The following is a 22,333-nucleotide window of genomic DNA, read 5'->3' on the forward strand; positions in this document are numbered from 1 at the left end:
TCTAGTCCTCCCAGGTGACCCACACACACACACAAGATCGATCTCCAGTCCTCCCAGGTGACCCACACACACACACACAAGATCGATCTTCAGTCCTCCCAGGTGACCCACACACACACACACAAGATCGATCTTCAGTCCTCCCAGGTGACCCACACACACACACACAAGATCGATCTTCAGTCCTCCCAGGTGACCCACACACACACACACAAGATCGATCTCCAGTCCTCCCAGATGACCCCCCCCCCCCCCCACACACACACAGGATCACTCTCCAGCCGTCCCAGGTGACCACACACACATAAGATCGATCTCCAGTCCTCCCAGGTGACACACACACACACAGGCAGACACGAGGGCGCCCCTGTCCTCACCATGCCAGCCATCCCCTGCCCAGGAGGGGTCTTCTTCTCCAGGCTGAACTGGGCCAGGCTGTTGGGCAGGCCGGCTTTGTTCTGCAGCTGAGGGCCCAGCCCTGCGCCGCTCATCGCCGGGCCAGAGCCCTGACCGTAGGGGGAGCCGTAGGGCCCGGGGCTGTTCATCATGCCCATCTGAGAGGGGGGAGGAGAAGAGTGCATAGGAGTGGAGGGAAGAATGAGCAAAAAGACAACACAGGCAAAGCTCTAGGCTGACCAACGCTTTCAAAAACGGCCTGTTTCAATCAACTTCAAGTCAGCTGCAGAGGAAGAGAGGTAGCCTGGAATTCAGCTAAAAAAGTGACAGAAACCCCACAACAGGCGCACACATGCTACTGCAGAGAACCGGCTCGCTGCGCCAGCCCATGGACATGTCTGGCTTCTTCTGGACCACAGCCGAGTTTTGGGACAGAATGGCAGGACAGCGCCACGATCACCGAGCCACACACGCTGCTGCCCCAGTAATGACAGGACAGCCTCACGATCACCGAGCCACACACGCTGCTGCCCCAGGAACAACAGGACAGCGCCACGATCGCCGAGCCACACACGCTGCTCCCCCAGTAACAGCAGGACAGCACCACGATCACAGAGCCCCAATCACCGAGCCAGACACACTGCTCCCCCAGAAATCGCAGGACAGCACCACGATCCCAGAACAACACACGCTGCTCCCCCAGTTACAGCAGGTCACCGCCACGATCACCGAGCCACATACCCTGCCTCCCCAGTAACAGCAGGACAGCGCCACGATCACCGAGCCAGACACACTGCTCCCCCGACAATGGCAAGACATTGGCCACGATTACAGAGCCACACACCCTGCCCCCCCAGTAACAGCAGGACTGTGCCACGATCACAGAGCCAGACACACTGCTCCCCCAGTAATGGCAGGACAGAACCACGATCACAGAGCCACACACTCTGCTCCCCCAGTAACAGCAGCACTGCGCCATGATCACAGAGCCACACACTCTGCTCCCCCATCGATGGCTGGACTGAAGGCACACTGGTTGAGCACCAGTGCTCTGGCAGACATCCCAGACCTCCTGCACAAAACCTGCTCCTCAGGCCACCACAGCACCGCTGGCTGCTGTCCGACGGGACACTTCACACAGGACTGGTTCAGCAACAAGCAGCAGAAACCACAGGCAACTCGGAGCAGTGTGTCAGAGTCAGTCCACATAGACAGACACTTTTCCTGGGGAGCTACGGTCCAGTCATTCTTACAGGTCACCCTAACTCAGCGGTCTCCAGCCCTGCTCTTGGTCCCCAATCCAGTTAGTCTATAGGTCATCCTAAAACAGAGATCTCCAACCCTCATCCTGCAGAGCCCCAGTCTAGTCGGTCTTATAAATCTGTCTACGGTTGTTTAAAGATTAAGAAGACTTAAGTAATCAAGTAACATTTCAATGCTACCCAGAGACCTGAAGGATACTTTTATTTTTGTTCCAAATGATCTCTAGATCACTTAAGTGTTTAATTGATCGTAAAGTGTCCCAGACCCTCAGGAACTGGTGATTCAAAGGACATTTCTATAATACCACGTCCTAGATATCTGAGATGTTTAACAATTCCAATGAGTGTGTTCCGAGCACAAAACTAACTCATCGCCTTCAGTCGGGTTTTCTGCTGCTTTAATAAAGTTACCAAACCTAACGGACTCGCGGGTGATCTGTAAGGAGTACACACGTGTCCCTCTCGACACGCTACTTGAGGTACCTCAGAGCAACAGCTTCAACAGGTGAGCTTCGGGGGAAACAGCTAAAACTTCAGTATACCACCACAGGGCTGCGCTTCCTCGGGAAGAAGGAAAATATCGACCCGGTTTGAGAAAAACAACGCAAAATGTCTCAGGCTTAGCACCGTACACTGAAGATCTACTTCAGGGCATGCTTGAGAAGAATTTAATCTCTGGGCACTGCAGTCCAGCCGCTAACGAAACTACAAGTCACGTTTTAAACCAGCATGCCGAATCGCACGTCTTGTTCAAACTCCAGACAGAGCCTTCCCAGTTGTCCCAGTCACAGATCCAAGGAAAGGCGCAGGTCTTACAGTAGCAGCCCCGTCAGGAACCTCAGATTAACACATCTGGGTCACGAAAGCCCACAAAGTACGGAGAAGGATCTGTGGCTCAGCTGCACCCCCTGCTCCTGCCCAGATGCCTACAGTAACGGTTGGCTCAGCCACGCACACAGGCCGGCGCTCGCTCCCGCCACCCCTGCGCGGGGGAGCACAGAGCTCTCCCGTCCCCAGTCCACGAGGTTCCCCGGTCTATCTGGGCCGGGCCGAAGGCCTCCTTACCTTGCTCAGCGTGCCGGGCTGCGGCCCCCTCAGGCCAGGCTGGCCGGCGGGCCCTCCCATCTGCTGCGCCGCCCCCTGCTGCTGCTGCTGCTGCAACGTCTCCGCCAACAGGTTGTTGGCGCCCCCCAGCGCCGTGTTCTGAAAGCTCATGTTCGGCCTGTCCATTCGGGGAGAGCCGTTCATCACCTGGCCTCCCATCATGCCTTGCGAGGGGGCGTTGGGCCCCTGCGGCGGCTGCTGTCCGTTGCCCTTCTGGGGCCCAGGTCCCAGCATGCCCCTGTTCATGCCGGGCTGCTGCTGCTGCTGGCCGGGCATCATGACGGCCGGGCCAGCGAGGTGCTGCCCCATCCCCGCGCCGCCCGGCGAGCTCTTCATGTTGTTGAGGAGCCCCAGGGGGCCCCCTCCGCCGGCCTGCTGCCCCGGGGGCGGGCCCCCCAGGCCGGCGGTGATGCCGGGCCGCAGGAGCTCGGAGAGCTGCTTGTGCTTGGCGGCCGCGTCCTGGCCCCCCGGCGCGCCCACGCCGCCCAGGCTGGTGTGCAGCTGCCCCAGGTCCCCGCCATTGGCCAGACCCAGGTCCGTGGAGCTGATGAGCTCGTCAGGCAGGTCGTGCTCCAGGTCGAAGAGCGAGCCGAAATCTGCAAGAGGGGCGGAGGCGTTAGGCGGCGACACTTCGCTGGACCCCCCCTTCTGAACTCCAGTGCCTTTTCACCGGAACCGACCGCACCTATTAACCTAGAACAGCCCCCCCCACCCAGACCTTGGGGGGCACGTGCGGCGGGCGACTGCGCCCCGAGGAGACCAACCCCACGGGGCACCGACCCGAACGCCCGACATCCTCGCGCCCGGCCGCTCGGGTCACGCTGCGTGGGGCGCATACCACCCCCTCTGCACCCACACGACACACCGACGAGCCCCGCCCCTGGGCAGTGACCTCCCCCCTCCAAATAAAGACCGAGAGGCACTTCTTCACGCCCAGCGCCAGGTCTCCCCGCCCCCACCCCCGTCCTTCATCCAGGGAAGCAGCTCTCCGTCTTCCCCGCGCCCACAGAGCGCCTGACACTAGCCTCTCTCGGCAGCGGGCCAGGCAGACCCCACGGACTCCATCCACTTTCTGACCGCTGCTTCTTCCAGTCCAGGGGTGCAGGGGAGCCAGAGCCTGTTCCAGCAAGCAACAGGCACAAGGTACACCGGGGTACACCAGCCCATCACAGTCCATCACAGGACACAACCTGGACAGGACGCCAGCCCATCACAGGGCACACACTCACACACACTCTGGACAGGACGCCAGCCCATCACAGTCCATCACAGGACACACCCTGGACAGTACGCCAGCCCATCACAGGGCACACACACACACACCCTGGACAGGACAAGAGACCAGCCCATCACAGGACACACACACACTCACACACCCTGGACAGGACGCCAGCCCATCACAGGACACACACTCACACACACACCCTGGACAGGACAAGACACCAGCCCATCACAGGACACACACACACTCACAAACCCTGGACAAGACGCCAGCCCATCACAGGACACACACTCACACACCCTGAACAGGAGAGGACGCCAGCCCATCACAGGACACACACACACTCACACACCCTGGACAGGACAGGACGCCAGCCCATCACAGGACACACACACACTCACACACCCTGGACAGGACAGGACGCCAGCCCATCACAGGACACACACACACGCACACACCCTGGACAGGACAGGAGACCAGCCCATCACAGGACACACACACACGCACACACCCTGGACAGGACAGGAGACCAGCCCATCACAGGACACACACACACTCACACACCCTGGACAGGACAGGAGACCAGCCCATCACAGAACACACACACACTCACACACCCTGGCCAGGACAGGAGACCAGCCCATCACAGGACACACACACACACACTGGACAGGACAGGAGACCAGTCCATCACAGGACACACACACACTCACACACCCTGGACAGGACACCAGTCCATCACAGGACACACACACACTCACACACCCTGGACAGGACGCCAGCCCATCACAGGACACACTCACACTCACACACACCCTGGACAGGACAGGAGACCAGCCTATCACAGGACACACACACACACTCACACCCTGGACAGGACAGGAGACCAGCCCATCACAGGACACACACACACACTCACACCCTGGACAGGACAGGAGACCAGCCCATCACAGGACACACACACACACTCACACACCCTGGACAGGACAGGAGACCAGCCCATCACAGGACACACACACACACTCACACACCCTGGACAGGACAGGAGACCAGCCCATCACAGGACACACACACACACTCACACACCCTGGACAGGACAGGAGACCAGCCCATCACAGGACACACACACACACTCACACACCCTGGACAGGACAGGAGACCAGCCCATCACAGGACACACACACACACACTCACACACCCTGGACAGGACAGGAGACCAGCCCATCACAGGACACACACACACACTCACACACCCTGGACAGGACAGGAGACCAGCCCATCACAGGACACACACACACTCACACACCCTGGACAGGACAGGAGACCAGCCCATCACAGGACACACACACACTCACACACCCTGGACAGGACAGGAGACCAGCCCATCACAGGACACACACACACTCACACACCCTGGACAGGACAGGACGCCAGCCCATCACAGGACACACACACACTCACACACCCTGGACAGGACAGGACGCCAGCCCATCACAGGACACACACACACACCCTGTTCGAAGTTCGCTTATTAACGTCTAGGCAACTTACAGGTGTGCCCGTTTATAAAGCCGGACATCCGACTGGAGCGATCCCGATTGAAGGACCTTGCTTACGGGCACAAAACGGGTCCGATTGTGCTTACAGCTCGGCCCGGTGCGCCCCCCGAAGTTCTCAGATCCCCAAGAAAGCGATTCCGGGGCTCTGGAACGGACCTGCACTTACAGTTAAGCCCTGCCAGATCGGTGAAAGAGCTCTCTGGGCCTGCCCTGCCACATTCCCGCCGGGTAACGAACTCACTGCCACAGAGGGCACACACAGGCCACACCGTCTGCTCTCGTCCCTCAGCTTTTGGGGGCTCTTGTGCTGTGCAAGCTGTACCCCCGCTCCGCCAGTTCCGCCAGCCGGCAAGATGCTCTCCCGAGACCACCCACACTTCGACACAAGTTTGCCCGTCTCTCCTGGCTGCCCCGAGCCTGAATCTCAGAGCCCAGAACACGATAACGCAGTTAGGACAAGCGGAAAACCAGAAAACTCAAAATCCTACTGCTTCACGCCGCTTCTCCGCTGTGAACAGCCCTGAAACTACTCCCGAACTCACACGGCAAGCACGCATCACTTCAGGACAACCTGCTGCTTGAGAAACCAGGGGCGAGGAACTCTGCGAACAATCTCTGGACGGCAGCGGCTCGGGACACACACACCAGGCCCTCCTCCTCTTCCTCCTCCTGCACTCAACCAGCATTGTCATTCCCCCCCAGCCCACCCCCCGAAACAAGGAACGCTCCGTTTCACATTTTCCTCACGGGCTGTTAAAAAGACATTATAGGCACATCGGAGATTATAAATAAAAAGCTCCAAAGCAGTGCATCTGGGTGTGATAACTGTACAATTTCTGAAAAAGAAGCTCCACAAATGCCATCAAGTGACCCCCCCACCCCTGACAAGTACAGTAGGATAACCCATACCGACAAATGGGCCAAGCTCAATCATACCAGAAAACGCACATCACTCCGGGGGAGAAGCTGGTTATAAAGAAAGGGATGGCTTGAAGGAGGTCTGAACCGTCTTCAGACCTGCGAAGAGGTTTTAATCTCCGCAAGGAGTGAAAACTTGAAATCGGGTGTCGGAAAACGGATTACGACAGGAGACATCCCAGCTCGCGTCCTGATATGAGGGATGCTTGTCTAACGGGGAGAGTTAAAACCCAGGTGCAGGAGCACGGCCATGCGAAAACCAGGCGATTTTCATGGAACGTGGGAAGATCCCCAAACCTGAGGTGGTGGGATAAGTTCTCCAGTGGACAGGAGAATGAGTAATGGCATTCTCATTTCAGTGTCATCCCAAAGTCTATGGAAACGGCTGGAACAACACAGCAGATCTGGAGTTTGTGTTGTTTTGTGCAAACGAGTAGCGTTCACAGGCGCAAACGCAGCGAGTAGGGGGTGTTGGAGCAAACAGCGCTGAGCAGCACCTCACAAAAAAAAAACTTCACGCACCAAAAACACACCAAAAAAAAAAATAATTCAGACGTTTTCAAAGCGAAGCCCCACGGCAAACGTTTCGAAAACATTAAGACTTTACGTTTTTGCTTTCGTCTTCGTTTCGTGTGTGTGTGTCTGTGTAGGGGGTGGGGAGGAGAAGACGGACTAAGTTTCGCTAATTTTCTGATGGTGGTGGTTAGGGGCCGCTTCGCCTTGAACACGCAAGCCCCACGACACGGGCCTTCCTGACAAAACACACGCTCTCACACCAAAACGGGGGGCTCGTTAACGTGACAAACCCACGGAAAGTTGCCAGACACGCTGCTGCCCGGGACGGGGAAGAGGAGGGAGGGGGGGGGAGACCCCCACAGAGGCCGAAAAACTCGGGTGGGGGGGCAGGCGGCGCCGAGAGAGAGAGAGGAAGGGAGTTACAGCGAAAACCGAGCGCTAATTGCGCCCGGGGAGAGACAACAAAACGCAAACGGGTCCCCACCAACCCCCCCAAAATCCGAACTTTCCGTTTCTCTCGGGGACGGTTTTTGCGGGCCTGCCGGCGGAATAAGCGACGATTATTTATTTATTATGAGTCTTTTGTCGAGCCTCCCCCTTCCTCCCTCCGTCGTCTTTCACGCACCAAAACAAATCTCCGGACCCCCTACCAACCAAGTTCGTCTTCCTCCTAATTCTCGGCCTGGGCCTACCCCACCCCGTCTCTCTCTCTCTCCCCGCCGGGGGGGACCCCCCAAAACCCACTCCCCGAGAAACACCGGCCGGAGCCGCGGAGTTTCGTGAGGAGGAGGAGGAGGGAGGAAAAAAAATGGAGACACGGACTAGCGTCCTCCTCCCCCCCACTCCGCCTCCCGCAGCTGAAAATAAACCACCTAAAAGAAGGGCCGCTAAACGTTTTTGGCTTTTAAAAAATACTAAAACCCCCCCATCCCGGGGGGAAGGGGGGGCCGGCGGCAGAAGTAAACCGAGAAGGGCGGAATAAACTCACCGTTTCCGTCGCTCGCCGACACGGACAGCGCCGGGGAGGAGAGTTTAGGCCTCTTCGCTGAAGGCGGGCCGGCGGACTCGACCACATTATCGGCCATTTTTTTTTTCGCGATTTTTTTTTTTTAAAACAAAATCCACACAACAGGAGAAAGAGAGGGAGGAGGGGGGGGGGACGGAGAGAGAGAGAGGGGGAAGAGCAAGAGAGAGACTTCTTTTTTTTTTTGGCTTTCTGGGGGGGGGGCTGGCTGACCGACCGACCGGCCGACTGGCGGACCGACCGACGGTGGTGGCGGTGCCGAGGATGATGATGATATTATTATTATTCACCACCTCCTCCTCCTCCTCCAGGCGTCTCTTTCCCCTTTTCTTCCTCGGACTGTGTTTTGTTTTAAATCCCCCCCCTCCTCACCTCTTCCCTCCCCTCGTCTCTCTCTCTCTTGAACGAGGGGAAGAGAGAGATTCGCCAAGAGGAGAGGAGAGAGAGAGAGAGGCAGGCAAAAGTCTCTCCTTCTTCTTCTTCTTCTTCCTCCTCGTCGTCTCTTTTTCGGATTTGGCGTTCAAAACTTCCCCTCCCCTCCTCCTCCGGGCGTTTTTTGGGTTGTGTTGTGGTGTTGCTCCTTCACAGATTTCGGCTCCTAGCTGCTGCAGCAGTAGTAGTTGTAGTAGTAGTGACGGGAGGAGGAGGAGGGGAGGAGGAAGAGAAAGTCTCCGAGTCGCTGGGAGAGAGAAAGGCCCTCCGGATTAACTCATGTAGCTTCCTCGGCGCAGATCAAGATGTCCCGGGCAGGGTCCTCCAGGGCTCCGTCTGCGTTTTCTACCATCTCCGGAGGCCAAGGCGAGAGATAATCTGAATTATTTCCCTTTTTGTTGTTGTTGGTGGTGGTGGGTAGGTGGGTTTGGGGAGGGTGGAAAAAAATTAAATGAAGAAGGAGGGGAGAGAGAAAGAGAGAGACGAGGTTAAAAAAAAGTCGCACCCGAACGAGGGCCAGGAGGTAATTATTCTTCACAATACAAAACCCCCGACGCCATCCCCACCCCCCCGTCCTGGAAAGGTAATACTTGTGTTGGGTTTTTTAAAAAAAAATATATATATTTTCTTTCTTCGTAAAAGGGCGCACGCCGGGTTCGGGCTCGGTTCGGGACGGGCTGGCCCTACGGGCGCCCAGGTCGGTCACACCCCACCTCCCTCCCCTCGGACCCGCCTGTACCCCCCAACTCTCTCTAACACCCCCCTCACCTCACACGAACAGCTGAGACCGGCTCAGAGAAACGGGAGCAACTTCCGATCAATGCGCATGATCACACGCACATCTGCCGGCGGGTGTTAGAAATTGATTAAAAAAAATTAAATAAAGTCGATTTCTGTGAGGGTACGACAAACCGGGCGAACGACTTAATCGTCTCCCCGGCGTGTCGTATCGGCGCGAGTGGGATGCGATACCTTCCGAGGCGCCTCCCGATATCTGTGATCGATATGAAAAAGTTGTTGTTTTTTCGTGGAGCCGCGCTTCACGCCGTGTTTTTTTTCAAAGCGGGAATGAGGGCTTCTTTTAAAAATGTTTGGGAGACCTGGCCGGTGAGGATGATCGCCTCTATCGATTGCCAAACTCAATCAAAGCGCTTGATTGAGCTGCAAGGGCTGAAACTTTGGGTGGTGGTGGTGGTGGTGGGGGGTCAACTTTGGCAATGTTTTTTATTTTTTTAAAGTAAAAAAAAAAACCCGTTTGTATTTCTTGCAGCTTTTTTTTGGGGGGGATCGATCTGCAACGGAAGTTCACAACACCGGGCCGCTACGCTAGCACATGACCAGAGAGGAAAGGTTTGGCATGCCCGGTTTCAAAAACTGCAACTTGGTCAGGGCGCCCCTCTCTTTTATTAATTACCACAACAACAACAACAACAAAAAAAACCCACTTATTACAAAAAAAATAAGTGTTTGGTTTCACTCTAGTGATGTCAGCGGCGGGCTAATGTGACTTTGTTTCTCGCATTGTGACGGTCAGCAGTCTTTCAGGGGTGGAAAAAAAAACTAGTTGTCACAGTATCGATCACTTCGCGATCTTGCGCCCTCTCTCTGTGTAATATGTTGGAATTAAAAAACAAAAAACAAAACGGGGTTCAGATATGATTATTATGATGATTATTATTAGGTTTTTTTGAATGCCACCTTACAAGAAAGCGCAGGTTGACGCCGGGGAGAGTCTTGGTTATGACGGACGCAGATGCACAGGTATCCCTTGTTATCTCACGGCGTCTGGGCCACGCCAGGGCTCAAAACGGATTTTCAATCCACTGTTCTTCCTTGGTTCCCAACACAACTGTGGAAGAAGGAGCCGCCGTGCCGCTCCTGCCGGTGCGGGGTGGCCACGCTTGTCCCGGAGCCCAAAAACACGCACAAACTGCGCGCAGGACGGCCGCCACCGGATTCAACCCGCCCGGCAGACACCGGCACCGGGGTGGGGGGTCTCCGGCCGCACAGGAGGAGGAGGAGGAGGAGGAGGGAGGGATGGCCGGCGTGGTGCAAACGGGACAGGTCGCCTCTCGTCGGTCCTCTCCAACGGCGCGATGTGCTGGGTCCCGGCGATGGCGAGGAGTCGGTGCCCCCCCCCGGCGTGCTGGAGTCCGGACCGGGCGGATGGGAGATGGGGGTGTCGCTGCTATGATTCAGGGGGTGAACTGAGCGAGCGGCGGGGCTGGGGGCATTTAAAGAAACCCGGGAGTCTCCCCTCCACGCCAGCAGAAAGGAAAGCGCACGTCCCCCCCCCGGAGTCTTTTGTGTGGTGACCCTCAAACCCCCGTCTCTCGCCGCCTGCCTGCGGGGTCGATTATATCCGTCTGCTCCCCCCCTTTTTTCTTAAAAAAAAAAAGCAATCCTTCGTCTTCTCTCCGCTCTCTAACGGTTGGGGTTCCCGTTTCGCCGATATTTCCTCGTCTCCTCTCTCTCTCTCTCCCTCCGTGTGTACGTCTGCTCGTATGTCTCCCCCCGCTCGCTCGGTGGAGGAGGAGGAGGAGGAGGATGAATATTATTTTTAATAATAATTCTTCGTCTCCGGACGCGATGCGCTTGTATTTCTCCACCACCGCCGCCGCCACCAACCCCCCCCCCCACTTCCAAAAGAATTTTTTTTTCCCTCCCGTCGCCTTTTCAGCGTCCCTCCGTTTCTAAAACGCAGAAAATGCTCCCCAGCTTCCGCTTGTCCTCCGCTCCGCGTGAAAAGAGAAAAAAAAATCCCCCCTTCTTTCCTTCCTTGGACGTCTTAAAAGCGGATTTTCTCTCCCTTCTTCTTTTTTTCTCTCTCCTCTCTCTCTCTCTCGCTCCTCTTCCTTGTCCTCGTCCCCGACTCTCCGTTTCCGCGCTGTGCCCCCCGTCTCTCGCCGTCTTCTCCGGGTCCACGCTGCCGCTGTGTCGGCTCCGGGCTGGTCGGGCGGCCGCTCTCCGGGTCGCTGTGCTCGGCGCTGTGGTCGCTCCCTCTCTCGGGTCTCTCCAGCCGCGCTCGGTCTCTCCGCGCAAACAAAATGGCGGCTTGTTGTTTCTACTCCTCCGACACGGGAGCGGAGGGGGGGGGAGGGTAAGCTAGAGAGCAGAGCGGCGATGTATTCGAAAAAGAGGAGGAGGAGGCGGGGGGGTTGTGTTCGGGAATTTCCGGAAACCCCCCGGACTCGCTCTTTTCCGGAACGGCGCTAGCGGGTGACCGACGCCAGGGGGCGCTCGAAGATCACCGTCATCATCATAATTGCTTACACTTATGCAGCGCTTTTCTGGACACTCCACTCACGCTGTACGCTGTACAGGTCGTGGGGGATCCCCTCCACCACCACCACCCTCCATCCCCCACCTGGATGATGCTCCAGTCCGCTCCCCACACACCAGCTCCCAGTGGGGAGGAGAGCAGAGTGATGGAGCCAGTTCAAGAGAGGGGAGTTATTAGGAGGCCATGATGGGTAAAGGCCAGGGGGAGATTTGGCCAGGACACCGGGGTTACACCCCTAATCTTGTCGAGAAACAATGTGGGATTTCTAACGACCACAGAGAGTCAGGACCTCGGTTTTACGTCTCATCCTAAGGTCTCCCCTCCAGGTACTGGCCAGGCTCACGCCAGCTGGGAGCTCTGTCTGCTTATTCTCCCAAAATAATAACCCCCTCCCCAACACCAGTTACCCCCTCCTGCAGCCTTCCTTGGGTCCAAACTCTGGGGAGATCTGCACCTCACTGTCTCACCATCCCACCTGCAGTTGGTACAGGCGCGATGCACTTAGAAAAAGTTCATTTGAGGAGGGGACACATCGCTCAGCAGTGGACAGACGAGTGTGGGACCGACAGCTGTTGAACACTCAGTTCAACTGCTGCTGTGAAGGCAGGGAGCATGACAGAATCACTCCATGTCTCTGTGTGTGAGTGTTCAGGGTTCAGTAAAGTCCCTGTAATGTACTGGTGCGGTACCTGGAGAATCTGGGGAGACAGGAACTATAAAAAGAGGGGGGGGTAGGGGGTTCTATCAGGGGAGAAGGGAGGGGACCCACATAGCCCCGCCTGGGCAGGGTTGAGGGGGCGTCAGTCCGGTGAGCCAAGCCCAGTGGACAAGGTCAGCTGTCCTGTGAGAGAATGATTCCTCACACTTCTACAGCACCCTTCTGGACACCCCACTCACAGCGCTGGACAGGTCATGGGGATCCCCTCCACCACCACCAATGTGCAGCCCCACCTGGATGATGCTCCAGTCTGCTCCCCACACACCAGCTCCCAGTGGGGAGGAGAGCAGAGTGATGGAGCCAGTTCAGAGAGGGGGGGTTATTAGGAGGCCATGACTGGTAAAGGCCAGGGGGAGATTTGGCCAGGACACTGGGGTGACACCCCTACTCTTTTCCAATACACCCCGGGATTTTTAATGATCGGAGTCAGCACCTTGATTTTACACATCCCCCGAAGAACAGTGCCTTTTTACAGTACGGTATCTCTGTATTAGCTGGGTATTGGAACCCAATATCAAGGTCTTTGAAAGATCGTTTCTAAACACAGACACAGCCCTCGCAGCCCGCACCCCAGAACGCAGAGCTCCGAGCATCCCACACTTTATTATTCAGGGACAGGCACACAGACCCGGAGACAGGGAGACCAGGAGAAGCCGGATCACAAGAGTCCCGGCCTCTCGGACCGGCGCAGCCGAACCGGTAACACAGAGCGGTGAGCCTCAGTCCTCACGGGTCCCCCCCCGGGATCCGAGGAACACCCTGACGTCAGAACCCCTGGGATTCGAACCCACCACCTCCCGGGTACCAGCCCGGAGCCCCGCCTGGACCGGCGCCGCAGAACTCCCGGCTCGGCTGCCCTCTGCCCTCCCTCCCCGCCCAGGAGCGGGGCGCGGAACAGCCCCTCGGGCAGCGCGTGAGCGAGGGTCCCGCGGGGGGGGCGCCGTCGAAGCTTTCGCGAAAGAACCGTTTCGCTTCGGTTCGGGCCCCGAAGAAACCTGCACCCCCTCTTTCCAACCGGGTCCCCCACCCCCCCGGGCCCGTGTAATCAACGGGGTGGGGCTGCCGGGTCCTGAGGCGGTCAGCGCCACTGACCCGATCGTCTCTGAAACGGAAGATCCGTGCGGCGCCGTGTCCACCGTCCACGACTTGACCCAGGGGAGCATACCGCGCGGGGCCGAAGCGGGGCGCGTTTAAAAAGTCTGTGTTCCTCTACCAGCTGCTCTCCTTCACCCCATCCACCCCCCCCCTGCCCCGTTAGTCCCGGTCACTGTCGGCAGGCCCTCTCGATCTCCTCCATGGTTTTGGGGGTGTTGGCGGACAGGACCAGGGGACCCTCCTCCTCCTCCCTGATGAGCACGTCATCCTCGATCCTCACGCCCATCCCTCGGAATCGCTCCGGACAGCTGCTGTCATCCTCTGGGATGTACAGACCTGGGGGAGACAGAAAGGAGACTGAGACTGAGAGAGAGAGAGGGGTTCATACAGACACACTGACTGGACACTCCAGTACATGAACACTGCACTGAGAGAGAGAGGGGTTCATACAGACACACTGACTGGACACTCCAGTACATGAACACTGCACTGAGAGAGAGAGGGGTTCATACAGACACACTGACTGGACACTCCAGTACATGAACACTGCACTGAGAGAGAGAGGGGGGTTCATACAGACACACTGACTGGACACTCCAGTACATGAACACTGCACTGAGAGAGAGAGAGAGGGGTTCATACAGACACACTGACTGGACACTCCAGTACATGAACACTGCACTGAGAGAGAGAGGGGTTCATACAGACACACTGACTGGACACTCCAGTACATGAACACTGCACTGAGAGAGAGAGGGGTTCATACAGACACACTGACTGGACACTCCAGTACATGAACACTGCACTGAGAGAGAGAGGGGTTCACACAGACACACTGACTGGACACTCCAGCACATTAACACTGCACTGAGTCTCGTACCCAGTTCGATGGTGATGGCCATGCCAGGGCGGAGCGGTTGTGCCCGGGACAGGTCAGGCGTGTCGTGGACGTCCATGCCCAGGTAGTGCCCCACGTGGTGAGGGCAGTAGCGCCTGGCTGCCTGCAGGGGGCAGAAGAGAGAGAGAGCACGCCGCCGTGTCAGAGAGGCAGTGGGACACGGGCCGTCTCCCCCAGCGGAGGAGAGGACTACAAACCCGCTGTCCCGAGCTGGGCGCTGGCACAGAAACAGCTGCCCGCAACACACCTCCTCCGAGCAGCAAAACAGAAACTCGACACATCGGTAGCTGCCACAGTGAACATCCGAACATCAGGGGAGCAGAAATAAGACACAGCAGTAAGTGTTGTCCAGGGGCCTGCGTCTGGCTGCCTGTCCAGCTGGCATAGGGGCCAGACTGGCTGCCCAGACTCCCCTGGTTTGCTAGCCGTCTTGTGCATCGCGCTAAAAAGCTGACAAAGTAAATAATCATCTCTAGACACAAGGACGCTGTACGTGGTGTTGAAGACCAGATTAAACAAAAAGCACGATTAAAAGTAAACGGGGAAAAAAAAACGACACCGGAACACGCAGGGCAAGCCGACGAGGGCCCTGCTAGAAAGGGGAGTTTCGAGTGGAGATCTGAAGAGAGGCAGAGACTGTCTCTCGTGGGGTCGGGGGGGAGGGCTGTCCGTCCCGCTGGAGCAGCGACTGACCGGGCTCGGCCACCGCTAGGCCTGGGCGCAGCGAGGAGAGGGCCAGCCTCCGCTGCCCGGAGCCTACAGGAGCAGTTCAGACAAGCGACTCAGAGCCCCAGGGGTCAGGGACAGGACCTTGTCGCGCCTGCCGGGCTTTGACGACCCCAGTGCGGGGGGCGGGGGGAGGCGCTGGCCAGGCCTGGAGTGAGGAAGAAGTGGAGGTGCAGCTGACAGAGGAGGGTGCTGGGGAGCCCACACAGGGGAGAGCTGTGGAAATCGGCCTCATGTTCCAGTATAAATGCACCAATCAGGCACTGGGCATCGGACACGGAGAGAAACTGCCTGATGCCGGCAATATCTCTATAGGGTCCGAAAAAGACTTCTCAATCAAAGTCTTCTCAGGGCTCAAGAGACAGGGGGGGATCGAGTGAGACTCCCGACGACGGATGGGGGAGCAGTCAATATGCCACGGTCCAGCGGGGGGCGCTGTAGTCACCCGCTGTGTGTTACGGCGACGGTGCACTCTGACGCAGTGTCCAGAAAGGAGCCGACGCTTAACCGCGCAAGCGTGTCGGCGTGACAATCCCCACTGAAGTACCGCGGCCGGCCAGCGGGGGGCGCTGTAGTTACCCGGTGCGTGTCGGCGTCGCCGGCCCTGGAGCTGACGATACCCAGGTCCTTCAGCCTGGCGCCCAGCAGGCGCAGCATGTGGCTGTAGATGCTGTCCAGACTGACGCCCGGGGAGCACAGGGTCAGGCAGGCCCCCTGGATGTCCAGCACGGCCTGGTACAGCTCCGCCTGGGGCGGGGAGAACCTGCAGAGGGACAGGCAGCCTGAGCAGCGCGCGCAGCTGGCCAGCAGGGGGCGCCGGACACTCCCAGCTTGCTGCCCCGGGCTGGGTCGACTTGCACAGACGGGCACGGAGATCAACCCTTGGAGATCGGCGCCCGGACATATCGTCTCATGGCCTGCTCTGCGCAGGGGGGGTCAGAGCTGTCAGTCTGCCTGCCTGCGAAGACGCCCCCCCACCCTCTCCTGGGGACCTTCTGTTTCGGCCTGAATAATGAAGAGGCACCCCCAAGTGCTCAAGGTGCACCCCCCCACCGGCACGTTAATTCATTTCTCACGAGACGGCCCTTACCTGCCGTTCACCGGCCAGGTGCGGGTGACGTCGCTGACATAGCCAAAATACTCACACCCCCCGTCCAGCAGGACCATCTCCCCGTCCTGAGAGAGGAGAGGGAGAGAGTGTGTGTCACCCAGTGACTGTCCGCAGGTCTGCACCGAGTGTGTCAGTCAGTCTGCGCAGCCTGTGTAGAGTGTGTGTGTGTGTCAGTCAGTCTGCGCAGCCTGTGTAGAGTGTGTGTCAGTCAGTCTGCGCAGCCTGTGTAGAGTGTGTGTCAGTCAGTCTGCGCAGCCTGTGTAGAGTGTGTGTCAGTCAGTCTGCGCAGCCTGTGTAGAGTGTGTGTGTGTGTGTCAGTCAGTCTGCGCAGCCTGTGTAGAGTGTGTGTGTGTGTCAGTCAGTCTGCGCAGCGTGTGGAGTGTGTGTGTCAGTCAGTCTGCGCAGCGTGTGGAGTGTGTGTGTCAGTCTGCGCAGCGTGAGGAGTGTGTGTGTCAGTCTGCGCAGCGTGAGGAGTGTGTGTGTCAGTCTGCGCAGCGTGAGGAGTGTGTGTGTCAGTCTGCGCAGCGTGTGTAGTTTGTGTGCCAGTCTGCGCAGCGTGAGTAGTGTGTGTGTCAGTCTGCGCAGCGTGAGTAGTGTGTGTGTCAGTCTGCGCAGCGTGAGTAGTGTGTGTGTCAGTCTGCGCAGTGAGTAGTGTGTGTGTCAGTCTGCGCAGCGTGTGTAGTGTGTGTGTCAGTCTGCGCAGCGTGAGTAGTGTGTGTGTCAGTCTGCGCAGCGTGAGTAGTGTGTGTGTCAGTCTGCGCAGTGAGTAGTGTGTGTGTCAGTCTGCGCAGCATGTGTAGTGTGTGTGTCAGTCTGCGCAGTGAGTAGTGTGTGTGTCAGTCTGCGCAGCGTGAGTAGTGTGTGTGTCAGTCTGCGCAGTGAGTAGTGTGTGTGTCAGTCTGCGCAGCGTGTGTAGTGTGTGTGTCAGTCTGCGCAGTGAGTAGTGTGTGTCAGTCTGCGCAGTGAGTAGTGTGTGTGTCAGTCTGCGCAGCATGTGTAGTGTGTGTGTCAGTCTGCGCAGTGAGTAGTGTGTGTGTCAGTCTGCGCAGCGTGTGTAGTGTGTGTGTCAGTCTGCGCAGCGTGTGTAGTGTGTGTGTCAGTCTGCGCAGTGAGTAGTATGTGTGTCAGTCTGCGCAGCATGTGTAGTGTGTGTGTCAGTCTGCGCAGTGAGTAGTGTGTGTGTCAGTCTGCGCAGCGTGTGTAGTGTGTGTGTCAGTCTGCACAGCGTGTGTAGTGTGTGTGTCAGTCTGCGCAGTGAGTAGTGTGTGTGTCAGTCTGCGCAGCATGTGTAGTGTGTGTGTCAGTCTGCGCAGTGAGTAGTGTGTGTGTCAGTCTGCGCAGAGTGTGTAGTGTGTGTGTCAGTCTGCGCAGCGTGTGTAGTGTGTGTGTCAGTCTGCGCAGCGTGTGTAGTGTGTGTGTCAGTCTGCGCAGTGAGTAGTGTGTGTGTCAGTCTGCGCAGTGAGTAGTGTGTGTGTCAGTCTGCGCAGTGAGTAGTGTGTGTGTCAGTCTGCGCAGCGTGAGGAGTGTGTGTGTCAGTCTGCGCAGTGAGTAGTGTGTGTGCCAGTCTGCGCAGCGTGTGTAGTGTGTGTGTCAGTCTGCGCAGCGTGTGTAGTGTGTGTGTCAGTCTGCGCAGCGTGTGTAGTGTGTGTGTCAGTCTGCGCAGTGAGGAGTGTGTGTGTCAGTCTGCGCAGCGTGAGTAGTGTGTGTGTCAGTCTGCGCAGCGTGAGTAGTGTGTGTGTCAGTCTGCGCAGCGTGAGGAGTGTGTGTGTCAGTCTGCGCAGCGTGAGGAGTGTGTGTGTCAGTCTGCGCAGCGTGTGTAGTGTGTGTGTCAGTCTGCGCAGCGTGTGTAGTGTGTGTGTCAGTCTGCGCAGCGTGAGGAGTGTGTGTGTCAGTCTGCGCAGCGTGAGGAGTGTGTGTGTCAGTCTGCGCAGCGTGAGTAGTGTGTGTGTCAGTCTGCGCAGCGTGAGGAGTGTGTGTGTCAGTCTGCGCAGCGTGAGGAGTGTGTGTGTCAGTCTGCGCAGCGTGAGTAGTGTGTGTGTGTCAGTCTGCGCAGCGTGAGTAGTGTGTGTGTGTCAGTCTGCGCAGCGTGAGTAGTGTGTGTCAGTCTGCGCAGCGTGAGTAGTGTGTGTGTGTGTCAGTCTGCGCAGCGTGAGTAGTGTGTGTGTCAGTCTGCGCAGCGTGAGGAGTGTGTGTGTCAGTCTGCGCAGCGTGAGGAGTGTGTGTGTCAGTCTGCGCAGCGTGAGTAGTGTGTGTGTGTCAGTCTGCGCAGCGTGAGTAGTGTGTGTGTGTCAGTCTGCGCAGCGTGAGTAGTGTGTGTCAGTCTGCGCAGCGTGAGTAGTGTGTGTGTGTGTCAGTCTGCGCAGTGTCTGTCAATAGACTGAACTGTCATGTGTGTCAGTTTGTCTCTACAGTGTGTCTGTTCAGTGTATCTGTGCTGCGTCTGGAAGCAGTGTGCATTGGTCTGTCCAGTGTGGGGCACGGTGCACAGTGTCAATCTGTCGGGTCAGTTTGTCACCTGCGTCTGTACAATGTTAAGTTGGTCAGTATAATGCTTTTGATCAGTGTGTCTTTACAGTGTGTGGCAGTAATGCGTGTCAGTTTGTTCAGTGTGCAGTGTCAATCTGTAGAATTCATTCTCCACCAGAGCGCATCAGTCTGTCCAGTGTCTGTCTGGTCAATGTCCGGCAGCAGAGTGGGGCAGGCTGCCCGTCTCACCTTGATAATCTGGTTGTTACTGACGTAGTGCAGGGTGTTGGCACGGTTGCCACCAGCAACAACAGGAGGGTATGCCAGGAAGTTGGCTCCATGAGCCCGACACTCAAAATCAAACTGAGAGAGAGAGGGGTTAATACACACCGACTGGACACTCTAGTACATGAACACTGCACTGAGAGAGAGAGGGGTTCATACAGACACACTGACTGGACACTCCAGTACATGAACACTGCACTGAGAGAGAGAGGGGTTCATACAGACACAGGGACTGGACACTCCAGTACATGAACACTGCACTGAGAGAGAGAGGGGTTCATACAGACACAGGGACTGGACACTCCAGTACATGAACACTGCACTGAGAGAGAGAGGGGTTCATACAGACACACTGACTGGACACTCCAGTACATGAACACTGCACTGAGAGAGAGAGAGGGGTTCATACAGACACAGGGACTGGACACTCCAGTACATGAACACTGCACTGAGAGAGAGAGGGGTTCATACAGACACACTGACTGGACACTCCAGTACATGAACACTGCACTGAGAGAGAGAGGGGTTCATACAGACACACTGACTGGACACTCCAGTACATGAACACCGCACTGAGAGAGAGAGGGGTTCATACAGACACACTGACTGGACACTCCAGTACATGAACACTGCACTGAGAGAGAGAGGGGTTCATACAGACACACTGACTGGACACTCCAGTACATGAACACCGCACTGAGAGATCTCACAGAAGACACAATGCCTACAGACCCTGCAGTCTTGAACTGGCCAGCAGGGGGCGCAGTGCAGTGAGTGAGTGCTCTTTACCTTGGCGTATAAATAGGCTTCGTCAATATTTGCTCTGGAGGCAGCCATGGTCTTCTTGAAGGCCTGGAACAGAGAGAAGGGACATCGGTCTGAGTCACTGCACTCCACTTCCCGCTTGGAGTCACAGAGAACTGCCCCACGCACACAGCGTACTGCCCCACGCACACTGAGAACTGCCCCACGCACACAGCGTACTGCCCCACGCACGGCATAGTGCCGTGAAGCTGCACTGTAGTCTAGTGCACTAGGGCGTACTGTCATGTATTTCTGCGCACTGTAGTGTACCGCGCCGCGCTGTACCTCTGAAGCAATGCGTCCTGCCTCTCTCATCAGCACCGCCTCCGCGGGGCTCTTCACGGCCCTCAGGCTGTGCGTGAGGGGCCTCAGGGGCCGCACACGCCCTCCCGCGCTGCGGCTGGCTTCCAGCAGGGGGAGCACGTGCTCCCGGTGCAGCTCGGGGTGGCTTGTGTGGGAGTCATCGTACCACACCGTGCAGCCTGGAGAGCGAGGAGGAGACAGAATTCAGAGGCACAGGGGACTGTGTGCATTACAGCACTCTAATCATTAATAGTAATAATTGCTCACACTAATATAGAGCATTCCTGGACACTCCACTCAAAGCGCTTTACAGGTCATGGGGATCCCCTCCACCACCAGTGTGCAGCCCCACCTGGATGATGCGACGGCAGCCATAGCACCCCAGAACACTCCCCACACACCAGCTAGCTATAATACATGCAGGTTAATGTTCCTTACACAGCTGGAGTGAAGTTCCTGTCTGTGGAAGGGCAGTGGATGAAGACAGGCTGGAGATCCCTGTCTGAACTACGTTTCCCAGAAAGCAACGCGGGGCAGTGACCTGCCACGCTCAGCTCACGCCACCCCCACCCCCCACCCCCCGGGAAGTGTCATACCCTTCAGCCCCAGCAGCTCCCTGCCCAGCTCCTCAGTGGGGTACACCCTCTCCAGCCCCGTGAGAGCGGCCGCCCCGTCCTGCCCCGACCGCGGGCCGTCCCACAGCTCGCGGGCGGGGTCCCGGCGCGGCACGAACAGCGAGGCGGTGTGGTGGGCCGGGGGGGCGCCGGCGGGCAGGTGCAGCACCAGCGCGGAGTCGGGCTCCAGGAAGCCGGAGAGGTAGAGCAGGTCGGCGCTCTGGTGGAAGGGGTACGGGATGTCGTTGGCCATGTAGCGCGTGGGGTGCGACAGCACGACCGCCACGTGCCCCGGGCCGGCGCTGGGGGGGCCGCCCCCGTCCCGCCCGGAGATCAGGGCCATCAGCCTGTGGCGGCGAAGTGCGAACTCCCGCTGGGTCAGAGCTGGGGTCACCTCACCTGGGAGAGAGGAGGAGGAAGAGTCGAGGGAGAGAGTGTCAGGAGTGCTTTGGCAACACTGGAGCGGGTGTGGCGGTTCTTTACACAAAGAGCGGCGGGTGTCTGGAACTGGTCGGTTACCCCGTACAGGAGAGAGAAAGGCAGAAACGGGAGGCAGGCAGCAGGCGTGAGAGGAGCTCACCTGGTCTGAGGAGGTGGGGGTGTGTGTGAGGGCTGGGCTGGCCCAGGTACCTGCGGGGAAGAGACCTCTGTTGGCTCGGACAGGCCTGGACACACAGGCCGCTCCTCCGGGTGGACACGCAGCCTGGGGGGGAGAGAGAGAGATTCCTCTTTGCTAAAATAATCAGGTGTTACAGTCGACGCCGCTGTGCGATTTCCAGAGGAAAACAGCTCGACTGGCAGCCTGGTCACATACAGGGATTTTCAGCAAAAGGAAAAATGAACAATTTCTCCGTTTCCGTTTGGGTGGTTTAGGCTGAGGGGGCTGTTAGTGCGAGTGCAATAATATCCTCATCTGTCCTGAGTGGTCAAAAGCATCAACTCAGTTCAACTTTAGCCTAATACAACAGTATAACAGTACAACAGTATGGAGTCTTGGAGGTAGGCCAGCAAGCCCTTCGTCTACTAAGCACAGACTACACCAAACCATTGCTTACGAGCCTCGTACTAACGACACGTCCGCAATGGACACAGGATTACTGGAGACAAGACAAGTCCCCACTCCAACCCTGCGCTCTGAAGAAGAACAAGGACGAATATTTCTAACCTCGAATCCATGGAGTACGCGTTAGAAAGCAGGCGAAGAGCTGTGCTGTAGGTTTGACGGATCTGGTGCTTGGCTGGAACATCTTTGGAAGTTAGAATGAGGAACGGGGATGTGCAAATAATTCATACGAGTGGTTTTAAGTAGAACCAATTACAAAAAGCTGGTCATTAACACCAACCAAAAAACTACATTAAAACAGCTTCAAAAAGCTAAAATAATCAAAATGGAAAAAGCGAGCGCTATGAAGTCGCTATTCCTGCCAAAACTCGCCTACGTCCAGAACATGTTTCTGCAGCTGTGAATGAGACGTCCCCTTTAAGACGAGCGCTCCCATTGGCTTGCCGCTGAGCGAATTCCCCTCGGCGATTGGGCCGTGCCGCCTTAACGTCATCTGCATGCGACCACGACCTCGCTACAAAGTCTCAGGACCCC

At 57.3% G+C, this 22,333-nt stretch overlaps 2 protein-coding genes across 9 annotated transcripts in view; both read right to left on the bottom strand.

Annotated features, from left to right (window-relative positions):
• Positions 1 to 11,510, bottom strand: part of ep300a (E1A binding protein p300 a) — a 38,224-nt gene extending 26,714 nt beyond the window's left edge. For 6 of the 8 annotated variants that reach the window (XM_069196833.1, XM_069196831.1, XM_069196829.1 and 3 more), the window contains exons 1-4: positions 10,137 to 11,509; positions 7,966 to 8,824; positions 2,724 to 3,358; positions 378 to 554 (exon numbers count right to left, since the gene is read on the bottom strand). In XM_069196833.1, the coding sequence (XP_069052934.1) occupies positions 378 to 554; positions 2,724 to 3,358; positions 7,966 to 8,062 (909 nt within the window). In that variant the 5' untranslated portion in view covers positions 8,063 to 8,824; positions 10,137 to 11,509. Of the gene's footprint in view, positions 1 to 377; positions 555 to 2,723; positions 3,359 to 7,965; positions 8,825 to 10,136 lie in introns of all 8 variants that reach the window. The other 2 variants (XM_069196826.1, XM_069196832.1) reach the window with 2 other exon arrangements.
• Positions 11,511 to 13,018: 1,508 nt separating this feature from the next.
• Positions 13,019 to 22,250, bottom strand: xpnpep3 (X-prolyl aminopeptidase 3, mitochondrial). The gene is made up of 10 exons (XM_069196877.1): positions 21,902 to 22,250; positions 21,317 to 21,439; positions 20,719 to 21,135; positions 20,105 to 20,301; positions 19,805 to 19,867; positions 18,980 to 19,093; positions 16,244 to 16,329; positions 15,733 to 15,916; positions 14,410 to 14,530; positions 13,019 to 13,865 (listed from the first exon to the last, which is right to left on the bottom strand). The coding sequence occupies exons 1-10, from the start codon at positions 21,981 to 21,983 to the stop codon at positions 13,699 to 13,701; spliced, it is 1,554 nt and encodes a 517-aa protein (XP_069052978.1). The 5' UTR covers positions 21,984 to 22,250; the 3' UTR covers positions 13,019 to 13,698.
• Positions 22,251 to 22,333: the final 83 nt, after the last annotated feature.

Source organism: Lepisosteus oculatus, chromosome 12, assembly GCF_040954835.1.
Source record: "Lepisosteus oculatus isolate fLepOcu1 chromosome 12, fLepOcu1.hap2, whole genome shotgun sequence".
NCBI classification, from domain to species: Eukaryota; Metazoa; Chordata; class Actinopteri; order Semionotiformes; family Lepisosteidae; genus Lepisosteus; species Lepisosteus oculatus.

Coding starts and splice junctions, on each gene's coding strand:
- xpnpep3 (XM_069196877.1), bottom strand. CDS start 21,983: ATGTTCCAGCCAAGCACCAGATCCGTCAAACCTACAGCACAGCTCTTC. Junction 21,136..21,316: donor CCCCCACCTCCTCAGACCAG/GTGAGCTCCTCT, acceptor CCTCTCTCCCAG/GTGAGGTGACCCCAGCTCTG. Junction 19,868..20,104: donor CAGGACGCATTGCTTCAGAG/GTACAGCGCGGC, acceptor TCTCTGTTCCAG/GCCTTCAAGAAGACCATGGC.